The sequence below is a fragment of the Marmota monax genome, unplaced genomic scaffold (assembly GCF_021218885.2).
Source record: "Marmota monax isolate L192 unplaced genomic scaffold, Marmota_monax_Labrador192_F-V1.1 WCK01_AAM20220418_F8-fsc00024, whole genome shotgun sequence".
NCBI lineage: Eukaryota > Metazoa > Chordata > Mammalia > Rodentia > Sciuridae > Marmota > Marmota monax.
In genome coordinates, this window is record NW_026695224.1 from 24,489,460 (window position 1) to 24,511,229 (window position 21,770).

The window sequence follows — 21,770 nt, forward strand, 5'->3', positions numbered from 1 at the left end:
GGGGTTTCAGTGCCAGAACTGGCAAAGTTCCTCCAAATTCTTGAAAACCAGCTAGTAGCTCACCTCGTCCAGTCTCATTAAACTCAGGGAAATCAGGTACAAGTTCAACTCACTCACAAATTACCTCACCCTCTGACGTAGGGAAAAACCTGGCAGGTGCAGTGTCAGGAAGTTCACTTCCCTTATGGCTTCACCCTGAGCCAAGAGTCTGTGTTGGGGGGCATAAGTCATGTTTTTCTCAGCATCCTGATTCTCTTCCCCTTCCAATCTCCACAGGCAATGAAAAGTATGAAATCTTCTTGAACCAGGCTAGAAAAAACCTGGAAAAAGAGTTCAACAAATATGAAACTCTGGATCACTTTGAGATCATAACTGAGGAAATACCTGAGGACGAATCTGCTGAGGTGAGGCTGGCTTCCCCATGCACAGGACATGGGAAGAAAGGAGAGTGCGTATGTCCACTGGTCCAGTGGCAAGAAGGACATGGCAGCTCGGAGAACAGAGAGAAGAAAGATAGAGCCAAGGCAAAGCGGGTGGGGAGGGAAGGTGGGATGAGCCCAGGGAGGTGAGCAGCCTCCTGGAGAACGTGGTAAGGGTTTGGACTTTATCCTGAGGGCCCCAGGAAGCCAATGAAGTGAGATGCTGGCGTAGTTGGATGTGCGTATTTAGAGGATACCTCTGGCTGCCTTGTGGAGCTCTGAAGGTGGGGCTTGAGAGGAGGAGAGCAGCTACGGGAGGCAGCTTTGAAAAAGTTGGCACTTTGAGGTAAGAAATGGTGGTGATGGGATCAGGGGTACGGAGAAACGAGTGAGTTCCAGGAATATTCCAGAATAGTCAGGGATTAGGAACTAATTGGATATGGAGTGAGGTGAGCATGACGTCCAGATATCTCATTTGGATGACAAGGTAAGGAGAGAGACGATGAGACAGGAAACACAGGTAGAAAAACATGTTTTTCTGGGATGTGGAGGGGACAATTGAGGTCAGATGGTCCATTACTGAGCATGGGATTTCTCTTCATCATCCAGTAGGGAGTCGGAACCACTGCTGGGGTCCTGGGGCAGAGAAAGAGGTTGGAGAAAGTGATTTGAGAGTCATCATTGGTCATCGTCATCACAGGAAGTAGTGGAATTCCCTAGGAAATGTTCAGAATGAGCAGGGAAATGGGTAGATTCAGAAAGGAGCCCTCCTAAAACAGACAAGTGGAATTACAAAGTGAGAGATTATATCCCATCTATGTGTGATATATCAAAGTGTATAAATGCATTCTACTGTCATGTATAACTAATTAAAACAAATTTAAAAACTTTTTAAAAAGATTAAACCTGCAATCCAAGGGGAGCTAAATTCAAAGCCAGCCTGGGGAACTTGGCAAGACCCTGTCTCAAAATTTAAAATAGAATAAAAAAGGACTGGGAGTATAGCTCATTGGTAGAGCACCACTGGGTTGCATCTGTAATGCCACAGAAAATTGAAAGAATGCACACCAACTCCTGAGTTGGGGAGAAGGGCAGCCAGAGGTCCTGGAAAAGTCAGCAGTGCATAAGTGTCACAGAATGGGAGCTAAGACAAGAGGTGGCCTCTGAAGGAGGAAGTAGCCCAGCTTGTCAACAGAGGCTGCAAAATCCCAAAAAGTCCTCCCTCACCATCTCCTGAAATTCCTCTCCTAGTCAGGAGGGCTGCTTTCTCCCTGTCCTCGTCTTTGAAAATGTAAACACACATGGGATTTTGGTCCATGGAAGAATTATATATGTTGTCTCAGAAGCCCTTAGACTGATTGAAAGCAATTCTAAAATACAGAAGAGGGGTGTTGTGGGGAAATTCAGGTACCCCAAAGGCCACCAGGGATGACCTGTTTTGCAGAATCCTGTTCAGTACAGGATGCCAAAAGTGAACCTTGGCACCAGGGATGATCATAATTTATAACACTTCTAGCATTTACTGAACTCTTATATGAGGCCTGTGCCACGCTGTTAACCTGCATTAGTATCTCATTCAATCCTCTCCCAGCAAAGGTGGGGGGGTAGGCTACCATCATCATCTAACTTGACAGCTATCTGGAGTTCGCAGAAGTGAAGTCCCAGTCCTAAGGGAAGCTCAGAGCTAGGACTTGAATCCAGCCTACCCAGCTGCCAAGATAGGGCTCTTAGCTTCTGCCCTCCCCTGCCAGACTCCTGGCTGATCCCAAGGGGCAGCAGCAGTGTCTCTCCACCTGCTAATCTCCGTCCTGGCTACTCCCTACCAAAGCCCAGGACAGTTGTCTCTGGCAGTCTCTCCCATGGCGGGCTTTCTGTAAATCTGATGGCATCTGTAGAGCTACGTTAGTCCTCCTGAGCGGGGCAGGGCTGGGCTACTCCTGGCTCTTGAGCAGCACAGAGTGGACCTTGCTGTTCTAGAATCCAGACAACTGGGAACGCTGCCCTCTGTCATGCTGCTCTCCACCCTCCATCTCTGTTGTCTTGTTTTGGGTCCAGTCGCAGGTTACCCTTCCTGCTGGGCTCTTCTCAGACAGAAGTTATCAACCTTTATCACTATCACCCCCACAAAAACCACTCTTAGAATTTTTTTCCTAATGTTCCCCCAATGAAATATTTTTATTATATGTAAAATGAAATCCTCTTTGAATAGTTTGATTTTTTTAGCTCTTAAAAATATAATTATAGATTATAGAGAGTTGCCAAAAAAATTGGTAACAAACTCACATAACTAACATAAAATATCTAAACCAGGAAATTGACATTGGTACAGGTCACAGAGCTTATTCAGACTTCACCAGTTTCACATGTTTGTGTTTGTGTGTGTGTATGTGTGTGTGTGTGTGATTGTATGCCATTATATCACCTGCATAGATTTATTTAACCACTGTGACAATTAAAGTTCAGAATTATTCCTTCACCACAAGGATTCCTTGTGCTTCTTGGAGAAAGTCTTCCAACTTAGAAAGTCTCTCCACAAAGACAAAACAATTTTATTGTTCAATGAGGAAAGCCAGAATGAAATTTGTATCGCAGGCAATCTGCTGAGAGATCACACGGAGAGGAAAAGGTGGAAACCCCTTTTATATAACCCATCAGATTCAACCCACCACATAGGTGTCCTTGTACATTCCACGTAGTTTACTCTAAACTCACATGGTGATTGCGGTAACCATCTGTGTTAGCTAGTTGGCTTTACCCAAAAGAGATGCTGACTTCTGTTATCTTGGCCCCACCAAAGCTAGGCTCCCATCCTCCTACAGAAGCTGGGAAGTAAGGCTTCCGTCTTCCTGATGATGGCATCTCAAAGATGTGGCTCCCTGGTGTTCAAGAAAGTCACAGAGAAAGATATTTCAGAGTCTGGCAAAACGGTTACTTAGCTTCTTTAGAAATTTATATACATTTCAAAGAGATAGAAAGAACTTAAAATCACAACTTTGTAATGCCTACAAAGCTGGCTGGGAGGAAGTCTCTGCATTTATTTTTTTCAACAGGTAGATCTAAGCCTCATGTTTATAATTCATGCTTGCCCATTACATGCCCTACCTCTATGACCACACCCACTCTCCTCTCCCCACATCCCTCACCCCTGGCCTTACAGTCTGTTCTCCATTGCTATACTGTTATTATTTCAAGAATGTCGTGTGAGTGGAATCACATAGCGTGTAATCTTGTGAGACTGGCTCTGGAGATTCATCTGAGTTGTGTGCATTGATAGTTCATTCCTTTTGATGCCTGAGTAGTAGTCCAGGATATAGACGAACCAGTTTGTAATTTTCCCCAACCACCTGCATGAAAATTTGAATACCCTAGGTTTACTACATATCTGTGCACTATAGCCCTTTGGGGGACCATAACCCATTGTAATAGCTAAGATCTTCCAACTCCCACAAGAACCACTTTTAATCTCTATTTTGTTCCCCATTAAGAATGCATGTTCCAGGGCTGGAGATGTAGCTCAGTGGTAGAGTGCTGGCTAGCATCAGGCCCCAGAACCACCAGAGAGAGAGAGAGAGAGAGAGAATGTATGCATGTTGTAGAAGAACTTTCTGAATTGCTCTTCTCTCTTGCTCCAGTTAAGTGCTCATCTCCAGATGGAAGTAGAGCGACTTATAGTCCAAAACTATGCCTTAGAACATCAGAAAACAGTTAGCCCTGATGCAGCAGATGACACCGGCTTCATCCACTGGAGTTGCCGCAGACTATCCAAGTGAGTGCCCTTCTGTGTTTCATTTGATGGAAAGTGTGGCAGAGAAAGCATGCAGTGTCCCCTGAAATAATGGTTGATCATTTGGGAATGAAACCCACTCGCCTTGTGTTATCTGCAGTCCTTTTGCACCCAGCCAATCTAGCAGGGTCCCACCGCCTCAAGTCAGAAGACTCCAGCTGTGTCTAATAGACAGGCCCATTTCAGGCTCCCTGGAGGAGCCATGCCACACACCTTCTGAGATGATGGCTAAATAGTGCGGGCTTTGGGGGAACTATGCTGTTTCTAGTCTCCATTCTAGTGGCCTTCAGTTGTTCTCCACCCTGGAAAACAAAATTGAGCACAGGAGGCAGGAGAGACCCTCACACTCTCTTACTTTGAAAGTGTCTGGTAAGGACAGCGTGTTAACTGTTTCAGAGTCCACCTGCCTGAGTACATCCTGGACTTTGGCTACATTGTCGTTGGTGAAGTCCGAACCCACATCATCAAGATTACCAACACCAGTCATTTACCAGTGTCCTTCCAAGCAGATAAGCGTGTCCTTCATGACACAGGTAACCAGGCGGGGAGACCCTTTCCTGTTGCACTTTGTCATTTCCAACAAGGACCCCACCTATCTGCCCTCTCCTTCTGGAGCAGCATCTGTGCTTCTGCTGGGATCAGCAGATGGACTGGCTGGGTCACTCTGTGATAGTTGGAGCAGTCCTTCTGCCCCAGAGCGGGTCTCTAGAGCAGTGCCTGTTGTTGTTTTCCTTTCCCCCAAAGAAATTCTGTTTGTGTTGGTCCAGGCTTCAGTACTCAGCTAGATCGCATTAAAAATCTGCCTTATTGTGAGACGGAAACATTTGAAGTGAGATTTGACCCACAAGGGGCTAATCTTCCTGTGGGAAACAAAGAGGTCCTTCTGCCCATCAAGGTAAGATGGGCCCACCTGACCCTCCGCACTTCCTGCTCTTCTCATCCCTGGGATGATCCAGTTATGATAACAAAGCTGGGATTCTCTCCCCAACCCCATGCCACATGGTAAACAGCAACCTTTTGTCTACTCCAGGTGGTTGGAGGGCCAACCGTTCACATCTGTCTCAAAGCCAACGTGACAATCCCAGCTATGACACTGTCTTGTGGAAAAGTGGAGTTTGCCACAGTTCAGTGTGGACAGTGCATAATAGAAACTATTCAGCTTTCCAATCATCTCCAAGTCCCTTGTGAATGGTTTGTCCAGAGCCAATGTCCTGTAAGCAAGGTAAATGAGTTGTGACCATTGGTCTCCTTTTCTCCATCTCCATTGTAGCCAGATTTGTAATTCTCAGCCCTTCTATTGATCATTTCAATCTCCTGCTCAAAGACCTTTTATGGTAGCCAGTGTCTGGGCCCTAAGCCCTGCATTGAAGGCTCTATCAGACCGTGATATCAGGTCAAATGTTCTGTTCATCTTTGCCCTTCTAGAATCTACACATTCTCTGACACCTGGGAGGTACTCGGGAACTGTAGGGTGAGTGAGTGGATAATAGAATGAGTCCATTTTCCATGGAAGATTATCTAATTGTCTAATATTTATAAACCAGCTGGATAAACACATTCCAAAGTATTTAAGAAGGAAACTTCGTGCTGAATTAAAGCCAAAGTCCCGGACCTTTGAAATACAACCCACCTCTGGAGTCTTGGAACCTGGTGAGAGGTCCAATGTGCAGGTGAAATTCATACCAAAAGAAGAGGTGAGTTTGAAAGAAATGTGCCTTCACTGAGATTTTTCTGGATCTCTTTGAGCTTTGCTCAGAGTCTGTGCTTGCTTGAGTCTTAAGGGAAACTTTGACCTCACTTTCTGAATAGGGCATTTCAGGTATTTCTGGTTCACATAGGAGCTGAATGGCCTGGTGTTCTGGAATTGGCAGATCTTTTTTCATTACTATTATTTATTTATTATAATTTGTTATACACGATGGCAGAATGCAATTAATTTCTTATTACACATATAGAACACAATTTTCCAAGTCACTGTGCACAAAGTATTTTCATACCATTCGTGTCTTCATACATGTACTTAGGGTAATGATGTCTAACTCATTCCACCATCATTCCTACCCCCTTTCCCCCCTCTCTTTCTCTCTCTCCCCTTTGCCCCATCTAAAGTGCCTCAATTCCTCCCATGCTCCCCCTGCATCACCATTATGAGTTGGCATCCTCATATCAAAGAAAATGTTCAGCCTTTGGTTTTTTGGGATTGGCTAACTTCACTTAGCATTGTTTTCTCCAACTCCATCCATTTACCTGAAAATGCCATGATTTTATTCTCTTTTAATCCTGAGTAGTGTTCCATGGTGTATATATACCAAAGTTTCCCTATTATCTACTGAAGGGCATCTGGGTTGGTTCCACAACTTAGCTATTGTGAATGGTGCTGCTATAAATATTGATATGGCTGTGTCCCTGTAGTATGCTGTTTTTAAGTCCTTTGTGTTTAAGCCAAGGAATGGGATAGCTGGGTCAGATGGTGGTTCCATTCCAAGTTTTCTAAGGAATCTCCACACTGCTTCTGGAATTGGCAGATCTAACCAACACATCAACTTTTATCAGCAGGCCTGGCTAGTGGATTTCTGCCCTTATAGGCTGTGAATCTTTGAGCCAATCACTGAGCCTTACTAAGCCTCAGTTTGTGTATAGACAAAATAAAAAATAGTATTATCATATATCCAAAAATTCTTTATTGCTGCTGGACACTGTGGCACATACCTATAATCCCAGTGACTCGGGAGGCTGAGGCAGGAGAATTGTTAAGTTTGAGGTCAGCCTCAGCAACTTAATGAGGTTCTTAAAAATTAAGTGAGAACCACTTAATTGTTACATTATATATTCCCAGCTCTTTTTATTTTTTGCTTTAAGATAATTAGAGCTGGGAATGTAGCTCAGTGGTTTAAAAAAACTCATTACAATTTTGAAATTCAGTAAGCTCCAAAAAGCAAGGTGGGGGTATAGTTTCATTAGTTGTATATCAAAACTTACTTTGGCAAAAAAAAAAAAACTCATTTGACAGAAGACTATTTTGATTTTATTTTATTTTTCCCATTTAGTTTTCAGAGTCAAACATTGCAACTGCAGAACTGTTACTGTTTGATTATAGAAGACCTTCCTGGCACTCTTCTGAGGGCACTGAGTGACACAGTGCACTATGCACTGCATTTAACTTTTTAAAAGCTAAACCTGAAAGCATCTGGCCCCTGGGGTTCCCAATAAATTATTACTGACCTGCAACAGCCACCTCTTAGGTTCAATTCAAAGATTAACAGATTGAATAAAATAGGCATCATACTGCTCTATATCCAGTTGTTAGAGTTTAGATGAGGTTTCCCTAAAGCAACAGTAAAAGTCTCCACAACTATAAAGTCTTACCATCAGTAGTCATGATAGGAAGAACTTCCTGGTGAACAGTCTCCCTGAGCCTCACAGACATTTGTTTTATAAAGACCATCAGCATGAAACTACTCCTAACCAAGAATAAAGAAAAATAATGAAACCCTAAAACCAGAAATATTCTCAAGAAGTTACACCAGAAAGACTTATTTAAAGCCTAAGGCATTTGAGAGATGTTTTCCTCTATTCTATTCTTTTCAAAGACAAATCAGTGTGAACACCTAAGTGAACTCCCATTTTCCTGGTAGTGGCTTTAAGGAAATGCTTAATAATGTATAGTGAGAAAGAAGAAAAGGATGTGACTTCATATTTCACTCTAAAATGAGGCCCATATTCCTACCATTATCAAAATCTTCCTAACCCTTTTAGAAAATAATGAATAATATGCTTATTATTCCTAGGGAGTCTTAAAACTGTAAATGGATTTACTCAAGATTTGGGAGGTTTTTTTCTCATTACCAAATGAGGGAAATATCAGTAAATGTTTTTAAAAATAGATTTATTTAGGCATTTTCATAAATATTGAATTGGAATTGGTCAAAGTTAATAAAATATTTCTATCAATTGGGAGACCTGGCTGGGTGTAGTCAAGGAATCAGTTTGCCTTGAAACCAGCATAATCCGAATCTGCATCTTCATCACCACCAAAAGCACAGAGAAATCATTTGGTGTCCACACTAGCAACTCTGTGGCATTATACCATGTATTCAGAATACTCCATGTTAGGAAGTGAATGAAAGATTGTCCAAAACTGCAATTAAAATATGGAATTTTGGGTCATAAGGCACTAAGTCCATAACTACATAGAAAACCCCCTTAGCCAACAACTGGATTTTCCCCCCAATTTATAGGTAAGTCCATACATATTCCTTCCTTCCATCTCATGTCTGCCCGGTAAGCTAACATAGTTAAGTGTTCTTCACATTGTGAAGCCACTCACAGCCCCACACCCAACCCATGAGCCCAGATATATCAGAATGTCCTGTTATCTGTTTTAAAATGCAGAATCTTTAGCCCAGCTCTCCCCCCGTGGAGTCAGGATCTTTAGGGATGGGCCTATGAATCTGAATTGTTAATAATGTAATAAGATTAGAAATTACTGAATGGAAAGTAGATTTTTGTGCCATTTTGAGAAAATGTGAGTAGGTATGTATCACTGTCACCTGGCATCTGATTGTAATTCTATCAGATGGACTGAGTGCCATAGCTCTGCCATTCCACCAAATTCTGGGGTGAACTACAAAGTACACACTTGAGAATCATCCCTCCATAGGAGCAAGGGTCCCAGGATGCTTACACAGGACTTCTGAGAATCACTGCTAGTGGCATGCTCTCAGCAGGTGTTACTTTCTGAGCACTTCTTCCATGCCAAGCAGGGTCACAAAATGAGAGCCTTCGGGCCCAGAGGCGAAAATGGTGGCAAGTGCAAGTCTGAGCACCCAGGAAGTTCTGAGGGAAATGAGGATAAAACTCAGAGGGCCTGCTACAAGTGGTGAAGTTCTCAGTGCTGTGCCTGGCAGGTTAGATACCCAACATATAAATACCCAGTGATATAAATGCCACTTTATAAGAAAATTTCTAAATAGGATAAGTTTTGTCCCCTTAGCAGTTTTTCAGTTATACATAACATATAACAGATTTTTAAAAATCAGATGTTTGTTTTGTTTTTGTTTTGCAGAAATTCTACAGCCAAACCCAATTGTTCCATATTGGTCAGAGCCCTCAAAAGCTCTCCTTGCTGACATCTGGGCAGGGTCTGGAGCCACGCCTGGAATTTAGTCCTTCCGTTCTGGAACTGGGACCACTGCTGCCTTATACCTCTGGAGATGAGGCTGAGGTGATAGTCAAGAATCCCTGCAGCTTTCCAATTGAGTTTTACTCCTTAGAATTTGACCAGCAATATCTCTTTGAAGAAAAAGTAAGTACAGGCCACAACCAAACTCAATTTCCCAGCAAATGCTGGGCTCTGCGGTGTACTTGTGTTCTCTCTGTGTGGAATAACTTGGGTCTTTCCCCTCTCATTCCCTTGAAGCCTTCTTGTGAGTTTATTCATCACTTTGCTGTGGCCTTTCCTGACCTGTTTCCTTGCCTGAGCAGAATCCATTGCTTCTTTGTAATTCCAATATATATTTTTTAAAAAATAATTGAAAAACTAATGCATATTGATTGTTCAGATTCAAACAGTAAAAAAAAAAATTATATACAACAACTTTCCTGTGTCAGTATATTTGAAGTGAGTTACTTGTAGGCAACCTGTATTGGGGATGTTTTAAAAATGTATTCTGCCATCTCTGTCTTTAGTTGGTTTATTTAGACCATTTACATTTAATGTGATTATTGATATCTTAGAACTTAAGTCTGCCCTTTTGTTTTGGGGGTTTTTTGTTCTAGGTTTACTTTTTCCTGCCTTCCTATCAGTAAAATTCCATTTTTATTTACCTGGAGTGTTTTTGAGTGTATCTCTTTATGTAACTTCTTTAGTTGTTGTTCTACATTCATACATATGTGTATACATATATATGTTGTTGTACATATTACTATATATATAATATATGTGGCCTATAACCAACTGGTATTGACATTTTATCAGTCTAAATTATACTAGAAACCTTTTCTCCCTTTATCTCCTTTTACCTTCCTTACATTTTAATATAACTGTCTTAAATATTTCCTTATATCAGACAGCATTATCATTTTTGTTTCAACTCTCAAACATAAATTAGAAAAATTCAAAGGAGAAGAAAATGTATTTATCTTTATACTCTTTCCATTGTTCTTTCTTTTTTCTCCTGGTATTTCAAGATTTCTTCTTTCTTCATATCCTTTCCATTTAGAGACCCACCTTTAGCTATTATTTTAATGTAGTATGCTGGTAAAATAAAAAATTCTTAGTTTTCCTTCCTTGAATCTACAGATTCAAGAAAGGAAAAATTCTTAGTTTTCCTTCATCTAAAAATGTCTTGATTTTCCCCTTGTTCTTGAAGGATTTTTTTCCCACAGGATATAGATTTCTGGAACAGTGGTTCTGCCGGTCCTTGAAAAATATGCCAGTTCCTCCTGGCCTGGTCTAATGAGAAATCCAACGTCATTTGAATTATTTTCTCTCTCCATGGATAAATGTGTGTATGCATATGCATTTGTGTGTGTGTGTGTGTGTGTGTAAAGTTTTCTCTCTCATTGCCTTCAAGAAATTTTCTGTGCCTTAATTTATAGAAATCGGACTTTAATGTGTCTTGGCATATATTTCTTTTGGTTTATTCAGTTTGGGACTTGTATATTTTCTTGAATCTGTAGATTGTTATTTTCCCAATTTGGAAATTTTAGCCATTACTTCTCGCCAGCTGCCCGCACTGACAAGATGATCTGGGTTCAAAGGAGCTGGCTGCAATATTAAACTAAGAAAACGGCGAAAAAAATCACACAACACAAAAGTAGTTTTCATGTCGAGGGTAGGACGGCTCTGCAACCTTAAGGGTTAGCTGGAAAAGAGAGCGTGCACCCGGAATCTTTTTATTTTTATAGGGGGGACACACAAAAAGAAACTTTGATGGAATGTTCTTCACCAAATAAGGCAGGGGATAAGGTTTCAAAGGTGGAGTCTTGCTAAGTGATGTCTTATGGTCAGCAGATTGACTGACATCTTGGCAAGTCACACCCATCTCAGGTGCTGTGTAGGATCACAGGCAGAGTGAGAGGAGAGGTGCACACACGTCACGCAGCGCAATCAGCGTGCAATGCCAGACCTGTCCCTCATATAGCTACAATGCATGTAACTCACACACACAGCCCATGAATGGCTCACAATTACTTATTTGAGTACTTTTTCAGCGCTATCCTCCTTCTACTCTCCTTCCAGGACTTCCGCAGTACTAATGTCAGGTCTTTTGTTAGAGGTCACAGTTGAAGCTCAGTTTGATTGTATACAGCACCCTTAGCTCACATTTTCTTCACATGAGTATCTTAAACGTGCTACTACATCATTTGCTGGTAAGATGTGACTGCACATGAAGTCTGATACTGTACTAGTTATCTTTGCTGTATGTTACATTAGCCTAAAACTCAGAAACTTAAAACAATAAGCATTTGTTATCTCATGATTTCAGTGGGTCAGTATTTGGAGATGGTTTAGTTAAGGGGATTGTGTTTCCTCTAGACCCTCCCCCACTCAGCCTTTGAATCTTCTGTTGCCTTGTTGCCAATGTTTACACCCTGCCTAATGCTCATTCTGCCCCCAGGAGTGTTCTCAGAAACAGAATCTGCCCCTCTAGAAGGGAATCTTTTCATTAGATATGAGATCCTCAGCGGCTTAGGTGGGCACAGCACCCTCTGTGGTGCGTCAGGTTCCATGGAAAGCACAATCTAAGACTCTGAGGTTTATCTTTGGAAGATGTAGTAGATGTACTCTCAGGAGCAACACCTATTCAGGGAGACTAGGAAATGAGAATTGGACAGACAGAGAAGATGAGCGATGAGGAGACTGCAGTGAAGAACTTAGATCTAACTGCACAAGGAGCTTTGGAGCTGGGTTAGCCCTTCCACGGTCCCCAACTAATGCAAGTTGGCCACCTTCGTACCCCAACATCCACCAGTCTGGTATGTTCCTTCCCTTTCCCACTAGAAAATGCCACCTCTGTCCTATATAAATTTCCAATTTGGATGGAGCTCATTCTTCATTCTCATTGCTCACTTTTCAGCCCCAACATAGTACCACTCTGTCTTTTACTGTAGCTTCATAATAAGGTCTGGTGCCAGGCAGGGCAAGCCTTCCCTTTATTCTTCTTCACCAGTGTTCAAACTCTTCTCGGTCCTTTGTTCTTCTTTAAAAGTTTTAGAATGAACTTATTATCAGGGGCTTTCAAACAAGTAAAAATGATGATCTTAGAGAAGGGTTACATAACAAAACAAACTCTCACACCAATAAATCAGGTAGGGGAGGAAGTACATGTTTTTTAACTTCATTTTACTGTGTTTTATACATATACATATGTCTTTTCCTTCTCAAATATTTATAAGAAAAAAAACAGGCTCCCCAATTAAATTTTAATTTTAAATAAATAACAAATGTTTTTTCAAAGTATAAGAATATTCAAATATCACATAGAATATATTTACACTAAAGTAAAGTATTTGTGGTTTATCTGAAATATAACTTTAACTGGGCATCATGCGTTTTATCTGGCAGCCCTAATATATATTCACACACACACACACACACCATTTAATACCATTTTACCTTATTTCCCCTGGATCCTCTATTTATGAGAACTCTAGTGTAATATGTGTCATGCGCCACATAAGGTCATTTTAGACAGCAGTCTCCTAAGGTTGTATTGCCTAATGATATCTTAGTTTGTGAGTCCACTGTATGGTATTAGTACAACAAAATTCCCTAACATATTTCTCATGTCTTATTCTTAAGCAGTGCATGACATTTTTTTAATGAATGTGTCCCTGTAGATTTCTGTACATTTGTCATTGAAAAAAAAAAGTAAAACAGTTTACGTTATTTTCAAAGCAAAAAGAAAATTCTTTGCCACATGAGAAATGTCCAGGCTCACATGGAGCAAAATAAGGATCTTGAACCCCCATAAGTTCAGGGTTCAGCCCTACTTTTTAGATCTCTCCAAAGCAACCCCCCCCCGTGAAATCCAGGAAGTATTTCTACAAATTTCAAGCCTCAGGTTGGAGCAGAGGTTTCACAAGATCAAAGAACAAAAAGAAATTTCAGTGTGACCAACAGCAGTTCTCGTTCTCCCCTTGAGCAGATCTTGCGACAACTGAAGGGCTATGACTCCTACAACACCCTGCTGCTGCCACCCCGCAGTCCCGGGGAGAAGCTGCCCCCAGAACTGTATGAATATTTTAAGGAGGTGAAGAAGTCAAAGGAAGAGCAGTTGAAGGCACAGGAGAATGGTGAGCACTTACCATGGCGAACCCTTGGCCCCAGCCACTGCCCTGGCCCTTCTGAATTACCCCTGAATTACTCCATAATTACTAACAAATTACAGAGTACCTGCCTGATGCCAGGTGCCTTCTGTAACAGGACCCTTCCAAAATGGGTCCTGCTATCCCCAGGTCATGGATACAAAGACTGGGGCAAATTCTGCTCTCACTAGAGTTCAGTGTGGTATTGAGATTTAAAAAGAGCAAATAGAAGGGCTGAGGCTGTGGCTCAGTAGTAGCACACTTGCCTAGCATGTGTGAGGCACTGGTTCATTTCTCAGCACCATATATAAATAAATAAATAAAGTCTGTCAACAACTAAGTTCACACACACACACACACACACACACACATACACACACACACACACTCACGAGCTAATAGAGATAGAAGAATATTTGCTAGACATTTCATTCAGGGCTTTACATCTACAGATGAGAAACTAAAGAACAGAAAGTCTAAGTCCACAGTGTTAAGTGGCAGAACCAGTCCCATCTTTTTGACTCGCAGAGTCCATAACTGATAGCAACTCCACTGCCCCCTAGGGGTATTTCTTGGTAATGCAAAGTAATGTGTTGAGTAATGTAGACATTCGTGCCCTAAAAGAAGTAGCAGAGAAATTCATACAAGAAATTTCATACAGCAAGCCCATCCCTGTGCTCAAAAGCCAACCCTAGAGCTGGTCTGCTCTCTTAATAATCTTGTCTTTTCTGGCCCAGCACCCCTGAGTCATCCCATCATCTGCTTGGGTCCTCTCATGTACTCGAGCAGCCATCACTTGGGTAATTATTTTCTTCTTACCCTCATATCACCTCCTCTAGATAAGAAACCCTTATATGAGCCAGGCGTGGTGGTGGGAGGCTGAGGCAGGAGGATCTTGAGTTTAAAGCCAGCCTTAGCAAAAGTGAGGCCCTAAGCAACTCAGTGAGACCCTGGCTCTAAATAAATATAAAAGAGGGCTGGGGATGTGGCCCAGTGGTTAAGTGCCTCTGGGTTCAATCCCTGGTGCCAAAAATAAGCACCCATATGGGCAGAGATGTGTCCCTCACTTATAAACCCATGACATGGAACGGCAAATGTTACCCTACAGCACCCAACAAATTTGTGCTGTTTGAGGGAATGAGCTGTCCTCTGCTCTGCCTCGTGGTCCCTCAGGAAAGCAAGGCTAGTAAATGCTCATGTGGCCGAGAAGAGGGCTGGCCCAGCCAGTCATGTTTGTTGAGCACTGTGGTAGTTTGCTAGAGCTACCCTAAGAAATGCCAGCCGGGTGAGTTAGCCAACAGGAATTGACTTTCTCATGATCCTGGAGGCTAGAAGTCCAGGGTCAAGGTATCAATAGTTTTGGTTTCAATAGTTTCCTCCTGTCCTCCCACTGTCTTCCCACTGTGGGTTTTTGAATCCTAATGTCCTCTTCTTTTGCTGACACCAGTGGACCAGGGCCCACCCGTATGACCTTGTTCTGCCTTAATTGCCTGTCTGAAGGCCTTATCTTCAAATACAGCCACATTCTGAGGTGTTGAGGCTGAGGAGTTAGGACTTCAGCATATGACTCTGAAGGCACCCATAACAGGCACCCTCCGTGTTGCAAACACTGAGTTGAAATGCTGGGGGAGAAAAATCAGAGGTGAACAGCCCCTGACTTTGACAGCTCACAGTCAGGAAGGGGACAGAGGAGAGAGTTAAATTTAGAGGGACTGTCCCACGGCCTGAGGCAGAAGGCTACAAGGGGCTGCCATGTACAAAGGACGTCATGAGGGCAGAGAAGGACCTTGTTTTCATGATCTCTAAAGACCACAGTTATAGGTGCAGTTTTCCATTTGGCCCAGTGGAAAGTGGTCTGGAGCTAAGGCTGAGGAGTGTGTCGTGACACTAGCAAGGGGCACTCTCTGCGCTTCTCCCCGCATCCGTTCACTGTGCACTCTGCTGTAGACCGTCCTTGTCTGCTTCCCGGGCCCCTCCATGGAAGGCCATCTGCCTCATTCACAAGAAGCCTGAGGCTCAACTCTCAGCTCTAAACAAAAACGATATCTTGCCCCAGGTGAAGGGACCCACCTTTATACAATCCTAGCCCACAGAGACACTGTGAACAAGGCACAGAGGAGGGTGCTGGTCTGACAAAATGGCAGGTGTGCTTAATAGTGACATGGGAAATGCTCAGGAGAAGTTAGGGGGAGAAAGCGGGCTACAGACTGAAATGTACCATTTGATCCCAAGTAGAGTTCTGAAAATTAAGAATTCAAAATCCAAGAGGCTGCAGCCCTCCTGTGCTGGTACTATAAGACTCAGCTATGATTCCTGTCACCATTTCTTTGTCTCTCCCAGTATCTTTATAGGGCTAAACTTTATAACTTTTGACTCTTCTGGATTTTCCAAATTTTCTGAGCAAGTGTATAATTTGGGTATCTCAACAAATGTTAAAATATAGAAACCCTATGCACAGAGAAGCTTCACAGTCCAGGATGATGGTGGCCTATCCAGCAATTCTCCCCATTGTCAACTCCCTGGACTCCCATTGCCCCTGTGCCCCTCCCAGCTCCTCCTCCTGTGTTTGCATCTTTTTTCCCCCTTGCAGAAGACGAAGATATAACCATTTCCGACCAGGGAACCTCCACCAGCACAAAGCGAACATCACTCAGCCGAGGGATCTCTGTCACATCCAACCTGGAAGAGCGGCACTACCCTGACCTCAAAATCTACCCAGATGACGAAGAGGATGAGGACAGCCTGGAAAAGATAGTGTTTCAAAGTAATAGAGCATTTTAATGGTTGGGGGCCAGTTCTCTCTAAGCAGAAATGAGGAGATAGTTCAGTGCCCTGTCACCTTTCTCCATGGATATCCCCTCTGGGCCCCCTAGTACTGGCTCCCTGCCTTCTGGAGAGGCCCCAGTCCACCCTCACATCATGCCCCAAGCACAGACGTCTGCTGGGGAGCTCAGCATATGGCCCATTCTTCTTGCCACGGTTAATTGCATTTTAACTAGGCTAAATATTAATCTGAATCTTTAATGCTAGAATTTCAGCAGACAGGAGGGTGGCTGGAGAGCTATTCTGGGAGACTGGAGAGCATTCTCTCCAGTGTCCCTCTAACTGGAGTCCTCCTCTTGACCTCCCAGTTTTGCAGTCGCATCGTCTGGCATGTATTTTCCCCAAAGTACACAAGACACTGAACTTACATTTAGAAAATTAGTTTCAGCAAAACTGGGTTTATGAGGGCTGTTTGTTGCCTGTCAGGATGAAGCACACACTGCCTTGCCAGGTGCTCAGAGAATAGGAATCCTGAGCAAGGCTAACAAGATCTTGAAAGAGTTAAGTTGTCATTCTGGGCCCTTGTCAGATTTGCCAGGTGAATAAATTAAAGTGGAAGAATGCAGTGGGAAAACAGACCAAGACAGAAGTTCTTGGCTTCCATGCCTCATGATTAATCCCACCAAGATCAACCCCTCAGTGGCTCTTGGCCACCCCTGGCAGCCTTTCTCCACCCCACACATCCTGGCTGTGCCCCCATCTTCCACATCTGGGCAATGCCAGACACCTTGTGAAGACAGAAGCACACCCCAGTGTTCAGGGTGGAAAACCTGGGAACCATCTAGATGCTCGTCAGTAGGGGAATAGTTAAATTATGACAAATCTTTACAATGGAATTTATTTAGAGGCTATTTAAAAAAATAAAATCTGTATTTTAATAAAAGCTACTAAAAATATATTATGTGAAAAAGCAAGCTGCAGACAAAATTTAGGATATCATCCCAATTGTCACTAAAACACTGAACGTGTTTGGGTGACTGTAAGTATTTGGCCACATACTGCCCTGAATACCATATGTATCACTCTGCCGCTTGCTTTTCTCCATTAGAGACATCCCTCCAGACCAATGTTTTTGATCTAAATCAAGGTTTGGTCCTACTGTAACATCCTGGGCTCTGTAGGCCACGCTGTCTCTGCTGCAGCTACTCAGCTCTGTCCCCGAGCATGGATGGAAGCAGCCAGGGACAGCACAAGCCAGAGGGCCATGGCCGTGTTCCAAGGGAACTTTATTTACAAAAACAAGGAGCAGGACAGATTTGGCCTATGGGCTGAAGTTGACCAGCCTCTGCTATCTAGGTCATTATTTCTATAGCTACTCTGTATGAATCCTATACTGTGACTATGCTATCATTTAATTTCCTATGATGTTAGAAATTTAGCTGATCACTAATATTTTGTCACTATAAGCAGTCCCTCTTTTCGTACAAATTCGCTGTTTATTTTTCAGCAGGGGAGATTCCAGATATAGAATTCAAATCAGAGTGCCTATTTTTTTTTTTTTAAATTTCAAACGATATGGACAAATCACTGGCCAGAAAGAATGTTCTCATACACTCTAGGTGGGGACGGCTGTAGCGTGTGCCATTTAACCACAGCATTTAAAAAGAAAAATTTATCCCCACTGCCACCAGCCCCCACATCAATACATTCTGGGTGTATTACACATGCATACACACATGCAGATATGCATGCATATTTTTGTTTTGCAGGTGAGAAGATTCACAGCATTGACAGCCGTTCCGCAGAAGAAGTTGGAGAGGTGGAAAACAACCCAGTGAACAAGGCTATCGCTCGTCACCTGGGCATTGACATTTTTTCAGAAAGCCACTTGGCCAAGAACCAGAAAGGCATCGCCATTATCATCCATGGGACACCCTTGTCTGGTATGTGACAACTCTGAAGGGAGGTTAAGATCAAGGAAGCCATGTCTCCTCCATAAACCTGGTGGCTTCCAGGGTAGTGACATCCACCGTGTGGTCAGGGCAGATACTAACAATTTCATTTGAGAAACAACATACCAGAGTAATTACTAGATGTACCCCAGAGCCAAACGGCCCTACGTATGTCCAATCCTAGCACTGCCATTTATAGCTGTGTGCCTTTGGGAAAGTTACTGAAGTTCTCTGTGCTCAGTGTCCTCATCTATAAAATGGCATTAATAGTATTTCTTTTATGGGATGGTTGGGAGAAGCAAAGGAGAACATTTGTATAAAATGCTTATGTCAGTATTTGGCACATTGTAAATACTGAAAGAAATTACCATTACTATTACTACAGTGACAGTTATCATCCATCATTGTCACCATATCTGGAGTTTAAATCACCACTGAAAAAACACTCCAATCACATACTAAAGAATTTCAAAGAATATTTTGCTAATCATAGTCCCATCAAGAAGAAGAATCTTTCACAAGGATCCTTTTTTGCCCCCAAGTTACACATGACAACTTCACCATAAACTCAAGTGAGCAAAATCACCTACGTTGCACAGGATCTTAAACTTGTGTAGTGGATTCCAGTTTGCAGAGCTCCTTCCCATTCATTTCTCTGTATAAACTCCCCAACCACCTGGAGAAGAGAGTCCGATTGCCTCTACCTCACCTGAAATTAATGTTCAAAGAAACTTTAGAACATCCTCCCAAGGTCCCCCAGGTAGTAAGTGGCAGAGCAGCAGGACCTTGGGAGGATGTCCTGGGGGCTCTCTTAGCTTCAGCTTCCTTGAAGAAGAGCAAGGAGACCTTTCAGATCCAATTATTGTCACTCAAACTGCGTTTCTGGAACATCTTTGTTCTCATCACTGAGAAGCTCCAGGAATCTTTAGAAGAGTAACAGTCCATTATCCTTTCCTTTGAAGAACCTTCCCTTGAGGAGTCACAACCCAGAGCTTAAAAATTCTGAGGCCAGATTTTGGGAACAGCAGGTAGAAATCAAATAAGACACTTAAGAATGTGATGGAAAGTGTTTTGAAGACCCCACTGCCCAGAGCCACTCATGGCCATTTTGTGTTGCACTGGAAGGAGTGTCGGAGAGACGATGAAGCAATCAAGACAGCTGGAGAGTTGACCCTGCAAATGCTCAGACCTGGAGGGGGTCATTAGCCCTGCTCTAAAGGAGGGTCCAGACACACCTCCATCTGAAGACGACAAGCACTGTTAGGGAGAAATGTCAACCTCAGCAACAATTCTCACATTTTTTAATGGAGCTTTCCAGTTTGCAAAGACTCTTCAAGCAAAATAGTTTGAGTCTCAGATTGTTCAGCATTGAGGATTTTGCCCCTTTGGGGTGTATGGTGAAGTTAGCAAATTTAATTTTTGAAGGCAATAAAAGACTCTTCAGCTTATCATTTAAGTGCCAAAGAATTAACCCCAAACTGTTAAATTGCTGGCCTCAGAGATATAAGGTTAAGAAGGAGAGCATAAACACCCCATTTCAAATTGAATTGTTTGAGCCTTTATCCTTACAATAATTTTAAAATATTAGAGAAAACTCCAGGACATTGTTTTATAAGAGGGGGAAGAATAAGTGTAAACCCTTTAGCGATGTTACTTTTAGGCATTTCTTAGGAAAACAGTTATCAACGTGGACAAAGGTTAACTGCATCAGTATTCACTGCAGCACTGTGTACCATAATAAAAATTGGGGTCAGTTGAATCACTCACTATGGGGTTCTGGTTAATTAAGCCATGGTACATTGATGCAGGGAACTGTCTTGCCATTAAAAACAATGTCTTGGGGCTGGGAATATGGCTCAAGTAGTAACGTGCTCACCTGGCATGCGTGAGGCACTGGGTTCGATCCTCAGCATCACATAAAAATAAAAAATAAAATAAAGATATTGTGTCCACCTAAAGCTAAAAAATAAATATTAAAAAAAACAATGTCTTGGGGCTGGGGTTGTGGTTCAGTGGTAGAGCGCTCGGCTAGCACATGCCTCAGCACCACATAAAAATAAATAAATAAAATAAAGATATTATGTCCAACTACTATATATATATATATATATATATATATATATATATATATATGAGACTAATCATATATATATATGCACTTAAAATGGTTAAAAAGATGTTTTGTTGTGTTTATTTCACCACACTTTTTAAAAATGGTGTTGTACAGGTGTATTGAATGAATAGAAATAGAATAGTATTATGTCCAACTACAGTGTATATATATATATATATATATATATATATATATATATATATCTCCAATGTCTTTTACATCTCTGTTCACGATAGCCAAAAGGTGGAAATAATCCAAAAGTCATTGATAAATGCGCAAATAAATAAAATATGGGATATTATTCACCTTAAAAAGAAATGAAATTCTGACATATCCCCCAACATGAATAAACCCGGAAGACCTTATGCTAAGTGAAATAAACCACACACAAATGAACAAATATTATGCTTCCACTTATGTGAAGTACCAGCTGTGGTCAAATCCATAGAAATAGGAAGCAAAGTGGGAACTGCCAGGGGACTGGGGGTGGAGAGTTGGGGGGTTAGTAGGTGCAGTTTCACTCTGGAAACATGAAAAAGTCCTGGAGATGAATGGGGGTGGTGGTTGCACCACAGAGTGAACACACTCTGCATTGAGACATGGTTAACGAACTGTGCACTTAAAATGGTTAAAAGGATGTTTTATTGTGTTTATTTCACCACAATTTTAAAAAATGGTGTTGTACAGGTGTATTGAATGAATAGAAATGGATATTCATGATGTATCATTTTATATAAGAAGAAATGTTTTGCTTATGATTTATAATTTATATTCATTTGCTGTATCTTCTGTAATAAATAGCCACGAACTTAGTGACTTTTTAAAAAACCATAAATTTACACTCTTACAGTCCTGGAGGTCATAGGGCTAAAATGGGTTGGCAGGGCCACTTTCCTTCTGGAGGCTCTCGGTGACAATCCATTCCCTTGTCTTTTGCAATTTCTAGAAATGTCACCTGCATTTATGGGACCAGGGACCTCTCATCCATCTTCACAGCATAGCATCATTCAGTCTCTACTTCTGTCGCCACATCACCTGCTCCAAATCCAACTCTCCTGTTTTCTTATAAGGAGTCTTGTGATTAGATTGAGCCCACCCCAATAATCCAGGATAATATTAAGATCTATAAACTGATCACATTTGCAAAATCTCTTTTGCCATGTTAGATAACATATTTGCAGGTTCCAGGGATTAGAACACGGACATCTTTGGTGGTAGGGGGGTTATTATTCAGGCTCCTGTGTAACATATTTCTTTTTTATAAGAAATACTAAAAACATAGTTAACTATGCAAATTTAGCAACCATAGGTTAACTATAATCTCTCCAGATGATTGAATTGTGGATTTTTTTGCTTTGCTCTTGTCTCTTATTTCTGAATTTTCTGCTAGCTTTTTAAGAAAATTACCTAGAAATCGGAAAAAAAAT

General features: G+C 42.0%; 1 protein-coding gene across 7 annotated transcripts in view; it reads left to right on the forward strand.

Moving 5' to 3' along the window:
• Hydin (HYDIN axonemal central pair apparatus protein) overlaps positions 1-21,770 on the forward strand; it is a 398,809-nt gene that overhangs the window by 275,649 nt on the left and 101,390 nt on the right. For 6 of the 7 annotated variants that reach the window (XR_009225878.1, XM_058575799.1, XM_046435142.2 and 3 more), the window contains 10 exons: positions 277-404; positions 4,052-4,185; positions 4,600-4,736; positions 4,971-5,098; positions 5,234-5,425; positions 5,748-5,897; positions 9,269-9,508; positions 13,356-13,503; positions 16,106-16,279; positions 18,048-18,221. Coding sequence is in view for 6 of the 7 variants with exons in the window: in XM_058575799.1 (XP_058431782.1) it covers positions 277-404; positions 4,052-4,185; positions 4,600-4,736; positions 4,971-5,098; positions 5,234-5,425; positions 5,748-5,897; positions 9,269-9,508; positions 13,356-13,503; positions 16,106-16,279; positions 18,048-18,221 (1,605 nt within the window). In the remaining variant the exon portion in view is untranslated. Of the gene's footprint in view, positions 1-276; positions 405-4,051; positions 4,186-4,599; positions 4,737-4,970; positions 5,099-5,233; positions 5,426-5,747; positions 5,898-9,268; positions 9,509-13,355; positions 13,504-16,105; positions 16,280-18,047; positions 18,222-21,770 lie in introns of those variants that run through there. The other variant, XM_058575802.1, reaches the window with a different exon arrangement.